General features: G+C 43.2%; 1 protein-coding gene and 1 pseudogene across 2 annotated transcripts; one reads left to right on the top strand and one right to left on the bottom strand.

Moving 5' to 3' along the window:
• Nucleotides 1-1,980: 1,980 nt before the first annotated feature.
• Nucleotides 1,981-18,387, bottom strand: TUBA8 (tubulin alpha 8). Of its 2 annotated transcripts, none has more exons than XM_006923915.1 (5): nucleotides 18,200-18,387; nucleotides 9,269-9,491; nucleotides 7,570-7,718; nucleotides 5,504-6,184; nucleotides 1,981-2,672 (listed from the first exon to the last, which is right to left on the bottom strand). In XM_006923915.1, the coding sequence occupies exons 1-5, from the start codon at nucleotides 18,200-18,202 to the stop codon at nucleotides 2,379-2,381; spliced, it is 1,350 nt and encodes a 449-aa protein (XP_006923977.1). In that variant the 5' UTR covers nucleotides 18,203-18,387; the 3' UTR covers nucleotides 1,981-2,378. The 2 variants fall into 2 exon arrangements, with proteins under 2 accessions (XP_006923977.1, XP_006923978.1); XM_006923916.1 differs by having other exon boundaries at nucleotides 18,229-18,381.
• LOC112472358 lies at nucleotides 12,866-12,984 on the top strand (annotated as a pseudogene).
• Nucleotides 18,388-19,797: the final 1,410 nt, after the last annotated feature.

The raw sequence follows: 19,797 nt of genomic DNA, 5'->3' as shown, positions 1-19,797 counted from the left end.
TCTGGAATGAGGGATACTTATGAATATCCATGCAGATTTCACTAGATAGTATGTTAACTATGGACTCTTCTAATTCCTGGGGTAAAATATAAAAAAAGTAAAAATTACTTTTTTTATAAGTAGAAGTTATTTAGGAGTCCTTAAAAGCTAGCAGTAGGATTCAAGAAAATGAATAATCCAGGCTAAAGCCCAAAGAGCTAAACAAGCAACCTTCCAAAGGCTGTTGCATAGTTCTCTTCTCAAGCATCTGCCAAACTTACAGTCTTAAAAAGCCTCTAGCCAATCCCATGATAGAGAAAGAATTATGAAGCTGCCTTATCTTGGAGAATGGTAATCACCCACTTTCTTAGTCACCCTCTTTCTAGGGACACTTATCTCTAGTTCTAAACTTCAATACTCCAACTTTATGAACAGAGGCATAAAAACTGAACAAGACTAGAGGTACCCAACCCCTTAACCAGACAGGGACTCAACCAAATGAGGAAAAGTGGAAGAGGAGAAACTGGAGGGAAATGTATCCCAGGCTCTTATATACCACCCCTCAATCTATCCTGCAGCCCAATCCTTTTACTCATACCATTCAGGCATCACTTTTGTGATTTGCCATTCATGTTTATTTTCAACTAATTCACATAAATCTAGAGGAAAGAATCACGCTGTAAGTGATTTACCCTAGCCTTAACCCCTGGCCTCAGGGGTATGCTATTCTCTCCCTAATTATATCATAGTTATATACTCAGAAAGTCATTTGAGGCTTCTGAAATCCAGGGTAAGTCTCTCATTTCTTCAAGAGGGAATATGCCCCATTCTGAGATGAGGCTGACAGCTCCTAACCCTAAATCTCTAACACAGCTAAGTTTGCCCATGTAGACACCTATGGAAGTTGGTGCAGGAATGATCTCAGGCAAACAAGGTCACAGTGGACAGCTGATTTGGGCTTCCTTTTTTAGCACCATGATCTCCTTCACAGAAAGGCAGGAAAGTGTGGTCTCTAAAAACGATACTTTAGAAGTGATTAGCACCACTTCTTGCCTAATCTTCCTTTCCTTAGAACATTTTATTCTATTTTTTGCAGGGCTTCCGAAGAATATCGAATATAAATATTTAGAAAGAGTTAACAATCAATGAGGTGTACATTTAATGCATGGGGACCAACCCTGGATATCGTATTAGTAGTTTAATAAGAGAGTCTTGATTTTTCCTAAAATCCTACGAGAGCTGCCAACTTCAGGAAAGAGATGCATTAAATTGTCCTCTTTTTGTAAATGACATAGATTTTTGTTTCTCCTCCATCTGTCATGTTACAAGGCAGTTGTTGGAACCTGGCCCAAGTACTCAGGAGTAGAAACAGTGTGCGATAGACAACAGAATAGAATTGGTGGTCCCTACTGAGGTCCATCTCTTTCTGTCTCTAACATAAACTCTCTAAACCTCAGGTTCTTCATCTACAAAATGAGAATATGCATTTTAAGATCCGGGGGAAGAGTAGAGAAAAGGTATGTATGAATATAAATTATAGTCATTATCCTGCAGAGAACCTTCCAATGCTTCTGTGTTTCACTTAGAAAAAGCCTAAACTCCTTACATGATCTGTAAGACTGAGTACACTCTGACCTCTGCTTAGCTCTTGGGCCTTGCTTCCATCTCTCACCATCCTCCAGGCATACTGAACTCCTTTCTGTTCTTCAGACCCTCCAAACTTGTTCCCACATCTGTGTTTTTGCCCTATGCTCAGCATCCCCCAACTCCAGAACTTTCCATGATGGCTCTTTTCTTCATTTAGGTCCCCATGAAGCCTTCTCTGACAACTCAGTATAAAGGAGCATTCCCCCAGGCACTTTCTCTCACCACTGTTCATTTCGTATTACTTAATGCTATCTAAAATTATCTCCCTCGTTTCGTTGTGTGTTTATAAGGACAGAAAACTGTATGTCTTGTTTCTCACTAATTCTCCAGCTCTTAGAACAGTGCTACTACTTTCCAGAATCTTCCCAATGCCCAGATCTTTCCTTTCCCCTAGTGTTTTACAATTCCCCAGCTAGCAGGCTATTTGGGGCAGGGGAGTGTGGGGGACAGTCTAATCTAGAATTTAAAATCCTGATTAGGCCTTTTCACACACATAACTTGGCTTCATCCTAACCCAAAGACAGTGACTTTCATTTTTTTTAGTAACACAAAGCTGCTGGGAGGATCTAACATAACTCAGCATCTATTTTCAGCCCAGTCACGCACAGGTATTGGTGCTAGATACCCTCTTCCTATGTAAGACAGAAATCAGGCTGGTGTTGGGAGTGTATTCTATTATTCTTGGAATAGTTAAATGTTCTTGGAGTGAAGCAGCACAAGAAAAGAGACACAACCAAGAGGAACATGTATATTTAAAATTCCTCCCCTTCATTTTCTTCTTCAAATGAATCAGTCCCCACTTCTTCATAATCCTTCTCCAGAGCAGCCAGGTCCTCCCTGGCCTCGGAAAATTCTCCTTCTTCCATTCCCTCTCCAACATACCAATGCACAAAGGCCCGCTTGGCATACATGAGGTCAAACTTGTGGTCTAGGCGGGCCCAGGCCTCCGCAATTGCCGTGGTGTTGCTCAGCATGCAGACAGCCCGCTGGACTTTGGCCAGGTCCCCTCCTGGAACCACCGTGGGTGGCTGGTAGTTGATGCCCACCTGGGGAACAGAGAAAGAGGAGAAACAAAACAAGATGCAGGGCAGCCAAAGGATAACTCAAGATGGATCATCTTCATAAAATGATGTGATAGCAAGACAGGGTCGCAGGCATAGGAGCAGGACTGCAAGGTTAGAGATGAAGAAAAAGGAATCAGGAGGTAGAGAAGAGTGAGTACTGAGAAAATAAAAGTGAGTAGGATTGGGTATAAGCAAATCCAAGAGGAAGGATTAGGGAATCTAAAGACTGGAGAAGAAAAGAAGGAGAACAGGGCTGATAATAGAAATGTTAGTGGAGAGATTCAAGTAGACAAATGAGGGCAATGAATGAGATTATTATTAAGGAGAAAGTGTGTAATACATGTTTATCTCTAAAAGGGAAATACGTTCCCTTTTAGAGGCAAATTAATTTCTAGACTTGAAGTTATTATAAAGTTTATTCTTTCCCAAATGGTCATCTGAAGTTCCTCTTAGTTATGCTGTCAATAAATTTAGGGAAGTTTCTCTGCCAAGAGTGAAGAGCTGTTTAAAAGGTCATGGAGATATTCCAGAGCAATAAATGAAAAGAACCAAAAGGCCTTGGCAATAGTGTTAGTGTTAAGCAGGCCCTATGTCTCTGAGCAGTGGAGCTTCTTGGAAGAAAAGCAAGGACTCCAATCAAAGAAATTTAGTTAAAATTCTTGCCTGAACAAACCAACTTCCCAGTTCTGATAGCACGGCAGGATCCATCATGCTAACCCAGCCCAATCTGATGGTGGGGCTATTATACTAGAAATCTTTCTTTTCCCTATACACATATCCCAAACCAAAGCCAACCCCACGAACTGTAGGAAACTGGAAGAAGTCTAAGGTGACAAGCTGTGATAATATTTATGGGATGCAGAGATCCATGGTACTGTCCAAAAATACCTCTCCTACCCAGGCCACCATGCCTTAATTGTCAATATCTTAAATTTACAGCCTTAAAATTCATGTCCTCTTGAGAGGCGGAGGTGGGAGTGGCAGCAGGCTACCAAGGTAGTTAACCTATTAAACAGATTCATAAAGGTCTATCATTCCTCTTAGACAAAAGTTGTGTCTTAGTGATAAAGGTGATGCTGAGACAGGGCCAAAGAACCAAAAATGAGAAGGGGAAGGGCAATGAATATAAACTCTGCCACATTACATATTTTGCTAGATCCAGCCCTGACCAGCAAAACCTTTGTACCTAGAGTCAACTCTCCACTCTTTTAAACAATAGTATCCCTTGACCTAAGTCAAGTGGAGGCAAAAACCCTTGGGGAAGGTAAAATAGGAGGAATTTCAGCAACATTCACTCCAACAGCATGTGATTTTCTGAAAAGCAGCTCAAAATGCTGGCACTATCTTATCTTTCTGGACATAACCCCAGACCTTCAGCTTAAAATAAAGGAGAGAGAATGACAGGATATCTCCTTTTTATTTCCCCAGCACCCTCACAACTTACTTTTTTCTACCTTTTTTCCTGTTTATTTTCTCATTAGCATGTTTTATTGTTTGTTCCCATTTGAAAGAGAAAAAAAGAACTATACTTTTTTAAGATTTTGATTGTTTTTACAAGAATGACAGAACTACCATAAAAAATAGCTCCAACCCTAAGATTTTGATTGTTTTTACAAGAATGACAGAAGTACCATAAAAAATAGGTATAGTCTAGGGGAAAAAATTACGTATGTAGCTTAGAGTACAGCAATGGAGATGAATATTACACATCCTTACTCAGCAGATCAGCTAGGTTAAAGCTTCATAGGCAAATAGGTTATCCAAGAGGCTGGCATATGGTGCCTTGTTAAGTCCCACCAGGGAAAAATTGAGACATGCTCAATCTCTATCTCTAGCAACTGGCACAACCACATCTGGTGCGTAGTAAACTTCTAAATTATTAAAGGCATGACTGGGGGTATTTTGATGGTGGAATCTGATTAAAGACCATGCAACACAGGACAAAGTGATAAAGCAGTTCATGTGCACAGAGCCAGCTGCATGTCTTGCCATTGCAACTCAAAAAGGGTGGTTTCATTCAACATTGAACTAGCCCTGAGATTCAGGGGTCTTCCTTGGATATTCTGTATCTCTCCACGAATCCTCAGATTGTGGCACTTTCCAGACTGTGGATACCTGATCTACAATAGGCTTTCTCAGTTTCTGTTTACTCCTGGTTAATGGAAAATGTCAGAGCTTCACAATATAAGTGATTCAAAGTCATATATAACCATAAAATTTCTTATCCTTACTCTAAATTGATTAAGGCTTACAGGGTAAATGTTTAATTTTTCACAATAAATTGGGAAAAGAACACATCTTTTTGTTGAGAGGAGAGAATTTCACCTCTTTAGCAACTTGAATAATTTAGTTAACTCCATTTTCTGATCTATTATCAGATCACAACTACCTCTGCTTATTCATCTTGTTTAACCCACTTACCCACACAGACTCTTTTTAGACTATTTCCTCCTCCCTATAAAAGAAATGCCCTTTTCTGCCTGACTTTTGAGATGTTTGCAGATCTTAGGGTTGGAGCTATGAGAACCTTCTCCCTTTTGCAATAGTGCCCCTTCCCTTCTTTTAATGCTTTTAAAATAAAGCCCCTCCTTACCTAAAATAAACAAATAAATGAGTGAGTGAATGAATGAGTGAAATTAACGTTAAACTTGGCTTAAGCCCATCTTCCCCTATTATCCTATTAAGGCTGAAGAGCCCATGGTCTTGTATATCAGTCCAAGGCCCTGGAGTTTACACATCTTTCTCCCCGATCCTTGGTAATCTCCCTCTGCTTCTCTAGTATATATTCTCCTCCCTAAGTCATCAGCTCTCACCTTGAAGCCTGTGGGACACCAGTCTACAAACTGAATTGTTCTCTTGGTCTTGATGGCAGCAATAGCGACATTCACATCTTTGGGCACCACGTCACCACGGTAGAGCATGCAGCAGGCCATGTACTTGCCATGTCTCGGGTCACACTTCACCATTTGGCTGTTGGGCTCAAAGCAGGAGCTGGTTATTTCAGCCACAGAGAGTTGTTCATGATAGGCTTTCTCAGCAGATATGATGGGTGCATAGGTGACCAGTGGGAAGTGGATGCGAGGGTAGGGCACCAGATTAGTCTGGAATTCAGTGAGGTCCACATTGAGGGCCCCATCAAAGCGGAGAGAGGCAGTGATGGAGGACACGATCTGGCTGATGAGGCGGTTGAGGTTGGTATAGGTGGGGCGCTCAATGTCTAAGTTCCTGCGGCAGATGTCATAGATAGCTTCATTATCCACCATAAAAGCACAATCTGAATGTTCCAGTGTGGTATGGGTGGTCAGGATGGAGTTATAGGGCTCAACCACTGCAGTAGAGACCTGGGGGGCTGGGTAGATAGCAAACTCTAGCTTGGACTTCTTGCCATAATCCAAGGAAAGGCGTTCCATCAACAGAGAAGTGAAACCAGAACCAGTTCCCCCACCAAAACTGTGGAAGATCAGGAAGCCTTGCAAGCCAGAGCAGGCATCTGTCTGGGAAGAGTAGGATATGAGAAGTTTCTGAGAATACTCTCGTGGGACCAAGGCAGTCAACCCTTTCTGTTTTCCCCACTCCACATTTTTATGTGGATGAAATCAAAATATCCTGAAGGAGTAAGGAAACACAAAAGGAGTTGCATTGATCTTGGGAGGACTAGCTAAAATATGGGGTGGCAATATACACATGCACATGCCTATAAGTACATGAAGGTTCTAGTTCATTGGCTTGGTTAAATCAAAAATGAGGATTTCAGAACCACAGTGGCTAATGACTATGCCCCTTGAGAGCCCCAATTCCTCACCCACTTCCTCTGCGTTTATCATTTGCTTTTGTGGAAACTTCTGGCCTACACATCTCAGCCCTACTTTGGAAGATGGTTCAGGGTACCAGTTTCAGAAATATAAATGGAGTCAGAGAATCTGAGTTTTAATATCAATTTGTCATTTCCCAATTGTAAAAACTTGAGCAAGTTATTGAACCTCTCCAAACTTTTGTTGCTTCTTAGTTAAAGTGGGACAATAAAAGTGGGACGCAAACTGATATAAAGCTTATTGTGATAATTAAACGAGACAGCATAATATTCTGAGCAAGGACTTGACATGCAGTAAGCACTTGATGTTATCTTCTATCAGAATGAAGAGAATTCATAGTCACAGAACTTTCATATCCTTAGTACTCAAGTAAAGAATTTCTGATCAAGTCCTACCTTTTTCATTGTGAAAATAAGGAAATGAGAGCTCAAGTAGATAGTGACCACACCACATCTAGAGCTTTCTAGTCTAACCAACCTGGTTCAAATCCTAACTCTGAAACTTTTTAGCTGTGTGACCTGGGCTAAGTTATTGAACCACCTTGGCCCTCAATTTCTTCATCTGTAAAGTACAGGGAAGCAACCTCCTTCATATCATTATTAAGGAGATTGAATTAAGGAATGTATTTATAATTGACATTTGTAATTATAAATACATTCCTTAATTCAATCTCCTTAATAATTTGTAATTGGCATTTTTAAGTGCCGAAATGTATCAACAATCACTTCTTCTCTTCCAAGTTCAAGGCTATGCTAACCTATGCTTCTAACAAGCAAAGAGCTTAGGCTTCCTTATGTCTGGAATTCCCCCCGGACACTACCATAGAATATCAATAAATATTAACAGGGCATCAGCCTATAGGGTAGTCTATGATGTCCAAGTGGAGGGAAGGGTACCATCCCTGTGAATTCTTCTTATAGAACATAAGCAGAAATTCTCAAATCTTAGGAGCTCTATCCTATAGCCAGGAATCACATGCCTCTACACTCCCTACTCAGAGAGATATGAGTCCAAGCCTGTCCACTTTAACCTGACTCACCAATCTCTCTGCCTTTGTTAACACTTACCAGCTTCCTTATGCGGTCAAGCACCAGGTCGATGCTCTCCTTGCCCACCGTGTAGTGGCCCCGGGCATAGTTGTTAGCTGCATCCTCCTTTCCTGTGATCAGCTGCTCTGGATGGAAGAGCTGGCGGTAGGTTCCTGCTCGAACTTCATCTACCAAGAGAGGGAGGCCATCAGGTCTTACCACCTTCTTTCCCATTAAAATACTATATAACACCCTTCTGAGTCTCCACTTGCCCTATCTGTAAAACTCCACTGAGGTGAAGCCAGACAACCCTGTAACAAATCTGCAAAAAGCTAAGAGAATTCCAAAATGACATACGCAATAGAAGAACCAGTAACATATAACTCAAGCAGGTGATGAGAAGCCAGCTGCTCCCCTGGCTGAAACTTAAAAAAGTCTTATTTACAAAGCTCACCAATCACCAAAGGATTGCCACTCTCTTTCGTTCTTTCCACCTTGATCCCTCAAAGCTTCCCTTTTATTTGTTTTTCTTTCATGTTGTAAAGTTATCCCCAAATTTAACCCAATTTCACTTGCATTAAAATGTTCTAGGGACACAGAGAGAGATTCAGGGTGATCTGCCCAGTTCCTAGGCTCTCCTAGGAATGATCCTCTCACCAAACCTCCACCTCAAAGTGGTAAATTATTAAAATTAAGAAATGTGTCAGGCATGAGAGATATTTTAGAATGACTTTGAAACAAAGCTACGTTCCAAGTTCTAGAAGAGCAGAAGCCTAGAGATGCTGTCAAGGGGGTTCTGCTCACCTCTAAGGACCCACGCAAAAGGGACACATAGCAGACCACATGTATCAGGCTCCAATTTCATCTCCTCTTCCCTTCAGGGAACTCTTACTCCACCAGGGAAAGCACCCATTTGCACAGTGGCCTGGGAATTTGCACATTTCATATTTGTACAAAGTACTCAAGGGCTAAAGTACCTGGAGTCTGCTACACCTAGGAATTAGTGTCTGGGCCATACAGACATTTGCCCAGACATCTCTGTAAAACTTCTCACCCCCTTGCCTGTTGAGCTAGTCTCGAAGCTGAGGAAATCCTGATGTTGAACTGAGGACTGACCCAAGAGTCAGACCCAGGAAAGCGGGGTTGGTAGGATAGACTTACAGAGAGAGGTGAAGGAACAAGAATCTTGCCCCGATACAAGTCAGAATTCCTGTTTTATAAGATCCAAATGAGATTCATTCTAGGACTACAACCACTTCTGGCTGTAAGAGAATATGCCTGCTATTATCTACTTTATGTGCCAGATACTGCAAGGTTATACCAGACCCATGAGAACAGACTGCAATTATTATGGAAGCAGAAACATTCTCTTTGAGAAATTGACTATTTGGAGGCTTCTTTACATTTCTAAAATTATTTGCATTTTTCACCCTTAGTATTTAGTAAACAACATTGACAATTTTGGTCTGTCTCCGCAGGTTTAAGGTGTTTAAGTAGAGGGCATTTTTTTTTTGTACAGTTTAGAACTATGATGGGAGAGCAGAGATTCCAGGTTCCCATTGTGAAATTCCCCAAGATTGTGGAGAATTCAAGGAACTGATAGAAGTCATGAGAGGTATAAAGGCTTTAGCTGAGTCATCCCCACCTTCCAGTTAGAGATTCTATTTCCTTAGAATCATGGACAAAACCTCTCAGTTTCAGGTTGTTTTCTGTGGAGAGGGTCCTAGCTCATACTCACCTACTACAGTGGGTTCCAGATCTACCATGACAGCCCGGGGCACATGCTTCCCATTGCCGGTCTCACTGAAAAAGGTGGTGAATGAGTCATCATCATTGATCTTGCTGGCCTGGGTACTAAAGGTGCCATCTGCCTGAATGCCATGTTCCAGGCAGAAGAGTTCCCAGCAGGCATTTCCAATCTGAACTCCCGCTTGACCCACGTGGACCGATATGCATTCCCTCTGTGGGGAGAGTACAGAATCACAGTCAGAGAGTCCTAGGACACAACCCTGTCTTTGTCCTGTGTATCCCCCACATGCAAGGACTTGCCTCCTGGCATTCATCTCAGAAGATATCTATCCCTCCTGCCAGGCCATCTGAAAACTAGGTCTGAGGTCTCATGTTTAAGTACCATTGCATCTAGACCAAGACTCAGCTCTGAAAAAGAACCACCATTTTGTGGTTTGTTCTAAAGGTTGCTTCCCAGGGTCAATCTTTTGTACCAAGAAAAGGAAAAAGTGTGGCAGTTGCACAAATGAAACAAGGGACTAACCAAGAAACTCCTGATGAAGGTGGCCAAAAGAAGAACCAGTGATAACAACAGAATCACACACACATACACACATATGCGCGCAGAGAGAGAGAAAGAGAAAGAGAGAGAGAGAAAGAGAATGTGTCTCTGAATATCATAGAGCAGATAAATACTCATGGAAGGAGTATACATTGAAACTATGTGTCATGGGTATAATTAGTGTTCTGATTACAAATATAAGAAGAAAAGATTGGTACATCAGCAAGGGAGAGTTGGGATCATATGAATCAGGCTCTTCCTGAACTCTGAGAAGTTGGAAAATTTCTTTATAGCCACCATAACCTGCTCCCTTTCCCAGTCAGGCCAAGTGTTAAATAAAATTGACCTTTAGAGTGTCTTTATCTCTCTGTTACTTTGGTGGGAAGCCACAATTACCTGATTGGTCCTAGTACTAATGGCTTAGGATGGGGAGGGGTGTGTGTGCACGTGCGTGCGTTTATGTGTGTATTTAAGTGTGTGTGAATGGAAACCAACCATGGGTTTTTGCTGGGAGGATGTCCTCATCTCTCCTATGACACCCCACATGTGGGGAAGCAGGGGCCGGTACAACGTGGCTCTCTGCCCAGGAGGCCCACCAGAGCCCAGCCAGGAAGCATGTGCCTGGTCTGTGGGTTACTATTCTTATCCATGACCCAATCTGGCATTTTCCAGTTCTGGGTAACCCAAGCCAGGTGCAGAGCCTCCAGAGCACATAGCAGGGCATGGAACACATTGAGTACACGTTGGAGTATGAGACTCCTGGGAACCTGAAAGTTTTCAGGACATGGGAGCAAGATGGCTGCCCTAAGTAATGGTCACAGGTATCAGAACCCATTGCTTCTTAATTCAGTTTTACAACTGAGCACCAACACTAAACCTATCACTGTGCCCTTGCCTTTGGGGAAGATTAGAGTATAGATGTTCACAGCAGCCAGTAGATAACACAGCCAAGCTGAAAATACAATCTGGCTGAAGTTCCCTGACGTTGGTGGCCAGGGAAAGGATATGTTCACAAACTTGCCCAAACCCTGGGACTGAATCCTGTCTTCTCAACTTACTTGCTATGCTGTATGACTTGGCTGAGTTACTTAACCTCTCCTCATCTGAAAATAATAAGTTAACCGTGATTATTGTTGCCATCTTTACCATTATCAATTTCATTATACTACCTTGTAACTTTATATTCTCCACCTGAAAGAGGCACATGTGGAAAGTTAGAGACCTCAGGTCCCCATTCCACTTACCTTTATTGTGAGATCTATTTTCTATCTTCACCTTAGGACTCAATTCAGGCCTAAGAACAGCAGTGGCCCTTACCCAGGAACCACCCACAACCAGCATGTTACCAACCAGACCACATCTTCACATCCAGCACACAGCCGTAGCTTCCTAAAGAGGTATCTAAAGTTGACAGGACTAAGAGAAGCCTGATCCTACACATCATCTTTCTAAGTGACCACATCCTCTGTTTCCCTGACCCTCAGCCTTCTGAGCCTTGCCGCCCTCATCACCACCACACCCCAACCACCCTCCAGGCCCACCTGTGGAGCTACTTAGTCTCCAGTCGGCCCTCCCTTCTGAAACACTCTAGGCCTTTTTGGTAAGGATGCAGGGATATTCTCTTCTCTCTTTCTCTCTCTTTCTCTCTCTCTCTCTCTCTCTCGCTCTCTCTCTCTCTCTCTCTCGCTCTCTCTCTCTCTCTCTCTCGCTCTCTCTCTCTCTCTCTCTCGCTCTCTCTCTCTCTCTCTCTCACACACACACACACACACGCGCGCACACGCACACACACACACCCCTTAGAGCTATCTTCCCTGGAAAACTAATTCACAAGAGTAATTGAAGGGATAAGATAGACTCAGAAATAACTGATAGGTTCATAGATGCTTCCAAAAGCCGAAAGGGGCCATATCAATCAAGGGGAAAGGATTGTCTCTAAATACCATCCCCACTAACTGGAATCAGGACTGGAGCAAAGAATGTATACTATGAGCCCTGAAAGCACAGACACTAACTAATACAGGCTGGGATGATGCTGAAAGATCTCAGAAATCAACTTGAAGATACCTCCCGCTGCCAAAAATAAGACATACTGAGCATCAGAAAAAGACTAATGGCACCTGATTGAAACAATGTATATACATAAAAATCAACAAGTCCTTAATGTTGTTAAAAAAGAAACCCCCCAGAAATAAAACTCATTTGTCCCTAACCAAACAGCCCTGTTAATGAGGGAAAGCTCTTTTTTTAACAGAAGAGTGTCACTAATCAATGTAGAAGAAATGATATATTAATAAATATTGCCATATTCCAGTTTCTAATTACATAATTGATATCAACAAGGATGCCAACACCATTAAGTGAAAGGTTGATGGTGAACTGAATATTTACATAGCGCAAAGAATCACTGTTACTTACAGGTCACCAGGGGGAAAAGTAACTACAGTGGTTACTAGCCTAACACTGGGATCAATCTTAACACAATTAATAGTGAGAAAACCAAACATTAAGGACCTTTTGATGTGATATAATATGACATACATAACATTACCCATAAGAAATTCTTGTCAAAAATACTCAGTCCCTAATCTATTAAACCCTTTAGATTTAGCTTCCACTTTATAGAAAACAAAGAGATCAATGTTAGGTGACATCATTAGAAAAAAAAATAAAATGAATCCAGAAGGTGGAACATTCTATAGGGCAATTGATCCAATCTTTTTAATTCATGAAAAATGAAGGTAATATCAAAAGAAACTTATGAAGCATAACATCCACATGTATGTGAACTTTGACTGAATTCTTCTTTGAATCCAGGTCTTCTGACCTTGGCACAAGCTCTTCCCTTTATACCACACAACCTCCTGCCTCACCTGCACTCTGAACTTCTGGGGCCCTGGGCTGTGCTCACACCTACATCAATGCAAGCCTGATAATGTGTCATAAGGCCAAGCTTGTATGACAAAACTCCAAACAGGAAAAAGTTCCAATACAGAGAGAAACTGAGAATGGTTCTTGGTAGCAGCCTTTTTGAAAATACATCATCCATTCTACAGCCATGCCACCCTGAACATGCCTGATCCCATCTTATCTCGGAAGCCAAGCAAGATTGGGCCTGGTTAGTACTTGGATGGGAGACCATCTAGGAAGACCAGGTGCTGTAGGTGTAAAAAGAAAAGAAAAAAGAAAAGAAAAGAAAAGAATATACATCATCCTTCTCTAATAGAACCAGGAATCTGTTTCCCTGGGTGGGGCGGCGGAGGGGAGGGGGGATGTCAGGGAGACGGGTAATAAGTTAACCCAGCAGAGAATATTAAGTCATATGTTTGCTCATATTTCAGATTCCCTTCTCTAGCCAATCAGAGCTCATGATTTCTCTCTCACATCACTTCTTGCTCTCTCTCTCAGTTCTATTTTGAATCTGGGCTAGTAGGGCTCAGACCAGTTCTATGCTCCTGGGACCCTGTAAGGTGAAGGGGATCCCCTGTGTGCTGCTAGAGCCTCTCTGCCCAGCAATCCAGGAGCTGAAGATGTGGAAGATGGAGAGAACAGAGGAGTTCTTTCCCTCAAGAATATTGTGACACCCCTCCCACAGACCTAGTGCTGGGAAATATACCAACTCTGTCATTCCTACAATAAATACTTATTATGCTATTATGTACAAGAAGGCATTGAAAGGTACTGAATTAATTCTTATTCATCCTTCAAGTCTCTCATTAAAAATCATTTCCTACAAGGAGTATGGAAAAACACAAACCAGCATAGGGCCCCTACTATGTGCTCCCACAATCCCTTTCTTTCCTATCATTGCATTTATCACACCATTTTATAGTTGCTTACTCAATTTTCTGACTTCCCTAGTAGAGGGAGTAAGCTCTGTGAGGGCAAGGAATACTTGTTTACTCACTGAATTCTCAGCGTCGAGCACAGCGCTTAAATGTAACGGGTGCTCAATAAATATATAGATAATTAGAATGAAAACTTTGTCCTAATGGGGCTTACAGTCTACTTATTGAGAAGGAGAGTGATCAGTGCCTAAGAGGCAACGAAGTTCGAAGGAGGAGAAAACAACTTCTGGCTTAGATTCTTGGATGAGAAATATTTGCAGAGACCTTGGAGAATTTAGACATGCCAACATGACCATTTTAGTTGGAATTAGGAACAGTGTAAACAAGAGGCAGGAAAATTTAGGGCAGGTCCCACAAATGGCTCAGTTTATCTGAGGCATAGATTCATGAAGGGTAGAGAGATGGGATATCTGTGCCACCTATGACCATCTTCCATGGCAAGAGGAGCCTTTGTTTCGTAGAATGTCAAAAAAAGAAATTTTATAACTTTATAGCCCTTTTACAATTCCACAGCAAGAAACCTTGCCTTATATTATTTCTATTTTAATAATAGTCATTTCCTTTTGCTTTCCTCTCAGACCATGAATAGCTAATCACAATCCTCTGTAGAAAGAGAATTTCTAGCTTTATAGCTTTGATAATCATTTTAAAATAACGCAAAACAGTAAAATTGACATATCATCTAGGAAAGAAAGCAACACAGGCCAGCAGCGTATGCCACATGAAAACTTGATACCAGTTCACATACCCCTGACCACCTGCATGGTCAAATGTCACACGGTGACTTTCAGGAAGCATGTTATTATACTAAATTATTTTTAGTTGTCAAACTTGGATAATAAATCACCTATACTTTAGGATCTAGGTCAGAGATGGCAAGTAAAACATAGATCAAACAGTGTTATAAAGGGATAATTGAAGTAAGAACAAATGTGACTCATGAAAGATTGTCTAAATTATCTCTGCTCAAAGCCCTTCAATTAGAATATATTTGGAATTACTCAGAACAAAGAATAGATAGCAAACTAAAAAAAGCAAGAACAAAGACCTGACCTAAATCCACATCAGTGAGTAAAGGTGGCTCAGGAGAGAGGCTCAGATTATAGGCACTGCAGTTAGGGCAGCAGTAGGGATGACACAAGACCGACTTTAGAAAAGGCAGGGGTATTGGTTAAGTAGACTCCCAGCAGGAGACCCTATGGTGTCCAAAGGCCTATGAGCTTTAGCTGACATTGGGAGCGAGTACAGGAAATAGTTAAGGAGTTTTAATCCAATACACACAGTGCCCACTTTGTTTTCCCATTCTCTTCCACAGTTCATTATCTGGGAGAAATCATAACAGGAAAATACTGAGAGGGAAAATGTCAAGGCTGCAGATAACACTGCCAGTTTCTTGGTGGCCAAAAAGAAAAGGAGCAGTTGGTCCTCTTCGTCCCTCCAAGAGTGCCACATCATCCCACTTGCCCCCTATCACTGGCCCTGTGTTCACCAGCTACTTCCTCCTCAAAAATTATTTTTAAATTTTCATCTTCCTTTCAAAATTACTCAGGAGTCCCCTCAGAAAGAGCATTAACCCTTTAGCTCTGCCTGGGCCTGATCTGAGCCTGGAAGCCTCCCATGAAAACTCACCAGTCCCTCCTCATTCATTCAGCATCTTTGCCCCAGCCACAGCGTGGGAGAGCTCTGCTCATCAGGGCCCCTCTGCTGCTCAGAGGCATGGACCCAGCAACTTCTGTAGGAACTTGCACTGAATAATGGGAAGGAAAGATGTAGCAGTGACCTGTAGCCCCCCTGGGAACCACAAACAGTGCTCTGAGGTACAGGCTCTGCAGAGCTCAGCCATGCCTGCCTACACAAGGGCAGTTTGTAGAGAACAACAAACACAGAAGCAGTGTCTACCCTGCCACCAGAACACTGTGCCCTCTAACCACCCATTTGTGCAGGAAACGGGCTTTTTGTTTCCATTTGATGCCTATCCCCATCCCAACTCATCTGGTGCTCCCCAGTACAGAAGGAATGCAGTTGAGGAGGCTTTGTTGCAGATGTTCTCATCTCCCTTTAACCATAGATACTTTCTCTGAACCTTGGTGTCATGAACACAGGCTTGACTTGGGGCACCTGGCCAGGATTCTGCATACCACTTCCCAAAAAAAGGTGTCAGAGTTGCCATTCCAAAGAGAACTGCTTCTAGAAGGACCCTGGGAGCAGATGGGGATGCTCAGTTATAGAGTAGTTATAAATTTCTTACCAGAACCTATAGAAATGCTGATTCTAATGCTCCTTAACAAAGAAGCAGCCTCCACCCTTCCTCCCCTAACCTCCATGAGAGAAGGGGAGCATGGAAGATGGATGCCTGAAACTTGACCTGTTGGAGAAGGTAAAGTTTTGCAAGGGAGGGATTCTTTTGGTCGAGGTTTATAGATGTCTTAGTCTTTCAGGAATGAGTCAAGGGATTTTTAAAAAGAGGTTCTGTGAGTGAGAAATGGTCAATAAAAAATGTTTTCCCATCAAGACAATGCTGCCCATTCTAAATATTCTAAATAGAACTTTCTATACAAAATTCAATGTTTCAAAGTAAATAAAAGATAATCTCTTTTCAAAATATTTCACCATAGGTTTTCAGTTAAACATCCAAATTCTTTAGCACAGTTAAAATAAAGTTTTATCGCTTAATTTCTTTATTTTTTAGGTATTTTCAGAAACTCGCCTATTGAATACATACTGATGTTTTGCTCAGAGGGCTAGCTTATCATCCTTGGCTCTTCTGTAAGCCTCCTTTAGGCTCCACTCTGAGAATCGCTATGATATTCAGGTGAAAATTAAAATGTGCAAGGGAAAGCACTTTGAAGATTATAAAGCACTAGCTAATGCTAGGTATTATAAATGCTAAATATGAAATCTTGAGCATGCTGCACAAGATTTGCTTCAAAATAATGGGGAGAGGGGGAAAGGGAAATAAATGAAGCAAGACATCATAAGTAGATAATTATTGAAACTGGATGAGCATATACAGGGATTCCCATTCTCTCTCCTTTTGTATATGTTTAAAATTCTCTATAATAAAAAGTTTAAAAGTAAAGCTAGGTGGAGCCTTGAAAATTTAAGCCATAACCTCTCTTCATTTTGTAGGTGATCAAAAACAGTCCAGAGAGGTTAAGTGACCTTCTTAAAGTCACACAGCTAGCTGCAAAGCCAGGAGCCAAAATTCTGAACTCCCAGTTCTGAGCTTCTTCTATGATCCCACACAAGGGGCCTCAGGCAAAAGTAGATTCCTCTGGCCACACTCCCAAATACCCTTCAAGCTCTTAAACTCCCAGGTGTGTCTGCGAACAAGCTCAGAAAGAGGGAGGGTGCTGGACAGACCTGGAGCTAGAAACAGCAGAGCTGGGGCCAGAGCCAGAGGCCCTGGGCACTTTCCACAATGAGCAGAGGCCAGGGGAAGAAGCGGGGTTCTCCTCTGGCCTGCTTGGTCACTGACACCTAGATTAAGAATGCCTAGGGAACCTGACCTTGCCCTGTGAGACATGCTTATTCTGTCCCCCTCCCCCACTTAACCTTTCCAACCCACCTCGCTACTACTGAAATACCAGGGCTCTGGACCCGGAGACTCTGGGTTTCCAGAAGGTCACAGAAGTGGACTGAAGGCAACTGTTACTCACCCCGGGTGCCCGGGTGAGGGGAGATATTCTAGAGACGGAACTAGGAGTGTGAAGAGGCCTCCTCCCCAACAAGTAAGATCCATGTCTGCGAAAGGAGATGGATGCTGTGGTGGAGGACAGGGGCTGTCGCTGCTAAGCCCGCTAAACCGGGTATGAAACAAAACAACCGGGAAGTCCGAGGTCCCCTGGCCTGCCAGAGAGAGACTTCTGTATGCCAAAGTCCTTCTGACTTTGACCGCTGGAAAAACTGGGGACTTGGCACGGGTGCCAGGTGCCTGAGAGCTAAGCGCTCTCGGGTGAAAGTGCCTCAAACCCAAGCCAGATGGCCTGAGAAAGGAAAGTACCAAGCCTGGGGAGACTGTGACGCCCTAAGTCCCCTGTCACATCTGGTACACTGACACGTGTGATTGGGTTTGGAGACCTGACTGAGCCCACTCCCCTAGCCACCAGCCAGGCCCACCCATCCAGAATCCCTGAACTGCCCTCTTCACCCCATTTTGGTCTCCGAGCTGCCTGTTTGAGGATCCCCCAGAATCTCCCCTTTCCTGCACCGGACTTCCCATGTCCTCCCTCCCCTCACCAGCTTACGCATATCTCCATTAGGTCCCTTTGAAGGGCTACCTGCCCCAGGTCTACACTTTCCCTTCATGATAAAGGGTACTGGCCCTAGGGGTTCTCTTCCCGAGAGTGCAGACCACCACCCGCCCCCCACCACCCTGAACTGACACCCCCAGGAGACTTCGAGCTCTGGGGATCCAATGCGACCGATCCATTAGCCCCACGTAGACGCGGCTCTCTGCTGGGCGCCAGCGCCAGCCTCTGCCCCTGCCCCGGCACAGGTTCGGGCCCGGAACCCCCAACCCTGGCAGGCTCACCATGGCGGCTGCTCTCTTCGCCTGCTCGCCTCCCAGCTGGGCCTGCCCACCCCAACTGCTCCAGATACAGCCGCCTCCGCTGTTGTGACACACTGGGCGGGAGGGGGCCGGCAACAGACATGCCGGGCCTGCAGCTGCCCTGCAGCATCACAGTGCCAGGAAAGGGGAGGGACTCGGGCAGGTCACAATTGCTTCTCCCCGCCCACACCACCCTACCCGCTCCCCGCAGCTCAGATCTCCAGGCACTGCCCTGTCCCACCAGGCCTCTCTTGTGGGCATCCTGGGCACCAGGTGCAGTGGGCACTCGCAGTTGGGTTCCCGCCAGCCTGCGACGGAGAATCCTATTATGAAAGAGCACTTCTCCACTCTGTAAGACGAGAGAGAGAGAGAGAGAGAGAGAGAGAGAGAGAGAGAGAGAGAGAGAGAGAGAGAATGTTTAAACATTCCCACAGAATTAGAACACCTCAAAAGAAAGGTATGGTATTCAGCTCTGTGCTCTTCCCATCAAAGTAGCTAGCCAAGTGCATCAAAGATGTTCGATAAACATTGCTGAACAAATTGATTTTTTAAGTTCTCTTTGTGAACCAACATATATGTTATAAACAGGTTCTTAATGTCTTGGGATGATGGCATTCAATTGCCTTTCACTATAATAACGTCCTTTGAACCTCTTTTTTTTTGGGTTTAGGGCAGTAGAGAGCTATGACTATACTGTAAATGCTCCAGCATGTTTTAATTCCTGGGAGATAACAAGAAGGGCAATTGTTATGGACTAAATCGTATTCTCCCCCACAAATTCATGTTGAAATCCTAACCCCCAATTTGGAAACAGGGCCTTTAGGGAAGTAATTAGGTTATGAGGTCATGAGAATGAGACCAAATCTAATAGGACTGGTGTCCTTATAAGAAGAGGAAATAAGAGACACATGCACAGAGAGGACACAGAGAGAAGGTAGCCATCTATAAGCCAGGAAGAGAGGCTTCACCATAAACTGACCCTGCTGGACCTTATTCTTGGACTTCCAGCCTCCAGAACTGTGAGAAAATTGATTTCTGTTATTTAAGCCACCCAGTATATAGTATTTTGTTATGGCAGTCTGGGCAGATTAAGACAGAGGCCTAGAGTCTTTGGAATTTAAAAATATTTACTTCTCTTTGAAGTCCTCTGCCTTATAATTATTTGACTTGTGGCAAATCGGATCTCATTGATAACTCCGCCCCCCCCCCACCTCCATTCATGCCTTTCTTCCTGAGCAGAAGTTTAGAAAGAAGGAAGGACATACTTTTTTAGACCCTAAATTTTATCTGTCAACTTTTCTGGGCCATGGAATGCCCAGACATTTGGTCAAACATTATTCTGGGGTGTGTCTGTGAGGGGGTTTCTGAATGAAATTAACATTTGAATCAGTAGAAACAAGTAAAGCAGATTGCCTTCCCAGTGTGGGTGGGCTTCATCCAATCAAACGAAGACTTGAACAGAACAAAAAAACTGAGTAAGAAGGACATGCTGCCTGCCTGACAGTTCAGCTAGGACACTGGTATTCTCCTGCCCTTGGACTGGAACTTACACCATCAGCTCTCCTGTGTGTCCAGCTTGC

This window comes from Pteropus alecto, unplaced genomic scaffold (genome assembly GCF_000325575.1).
Source record: "Pteropus alecto unplaced genomic scaffold, ASM32557v1 scaffold76, whole genome shotgun sequence".
Lineage (NCBI taxonomy): Eukaryota > Metazoa > Chordata > Mammalia > Chiroptera > Pteropodidae > Pteropus > Pteropus alecto.
Note: the sequence above shows the minus strand (reverse complement) of the source record. Positions and strands in the feature narration are given on the sequence as shown.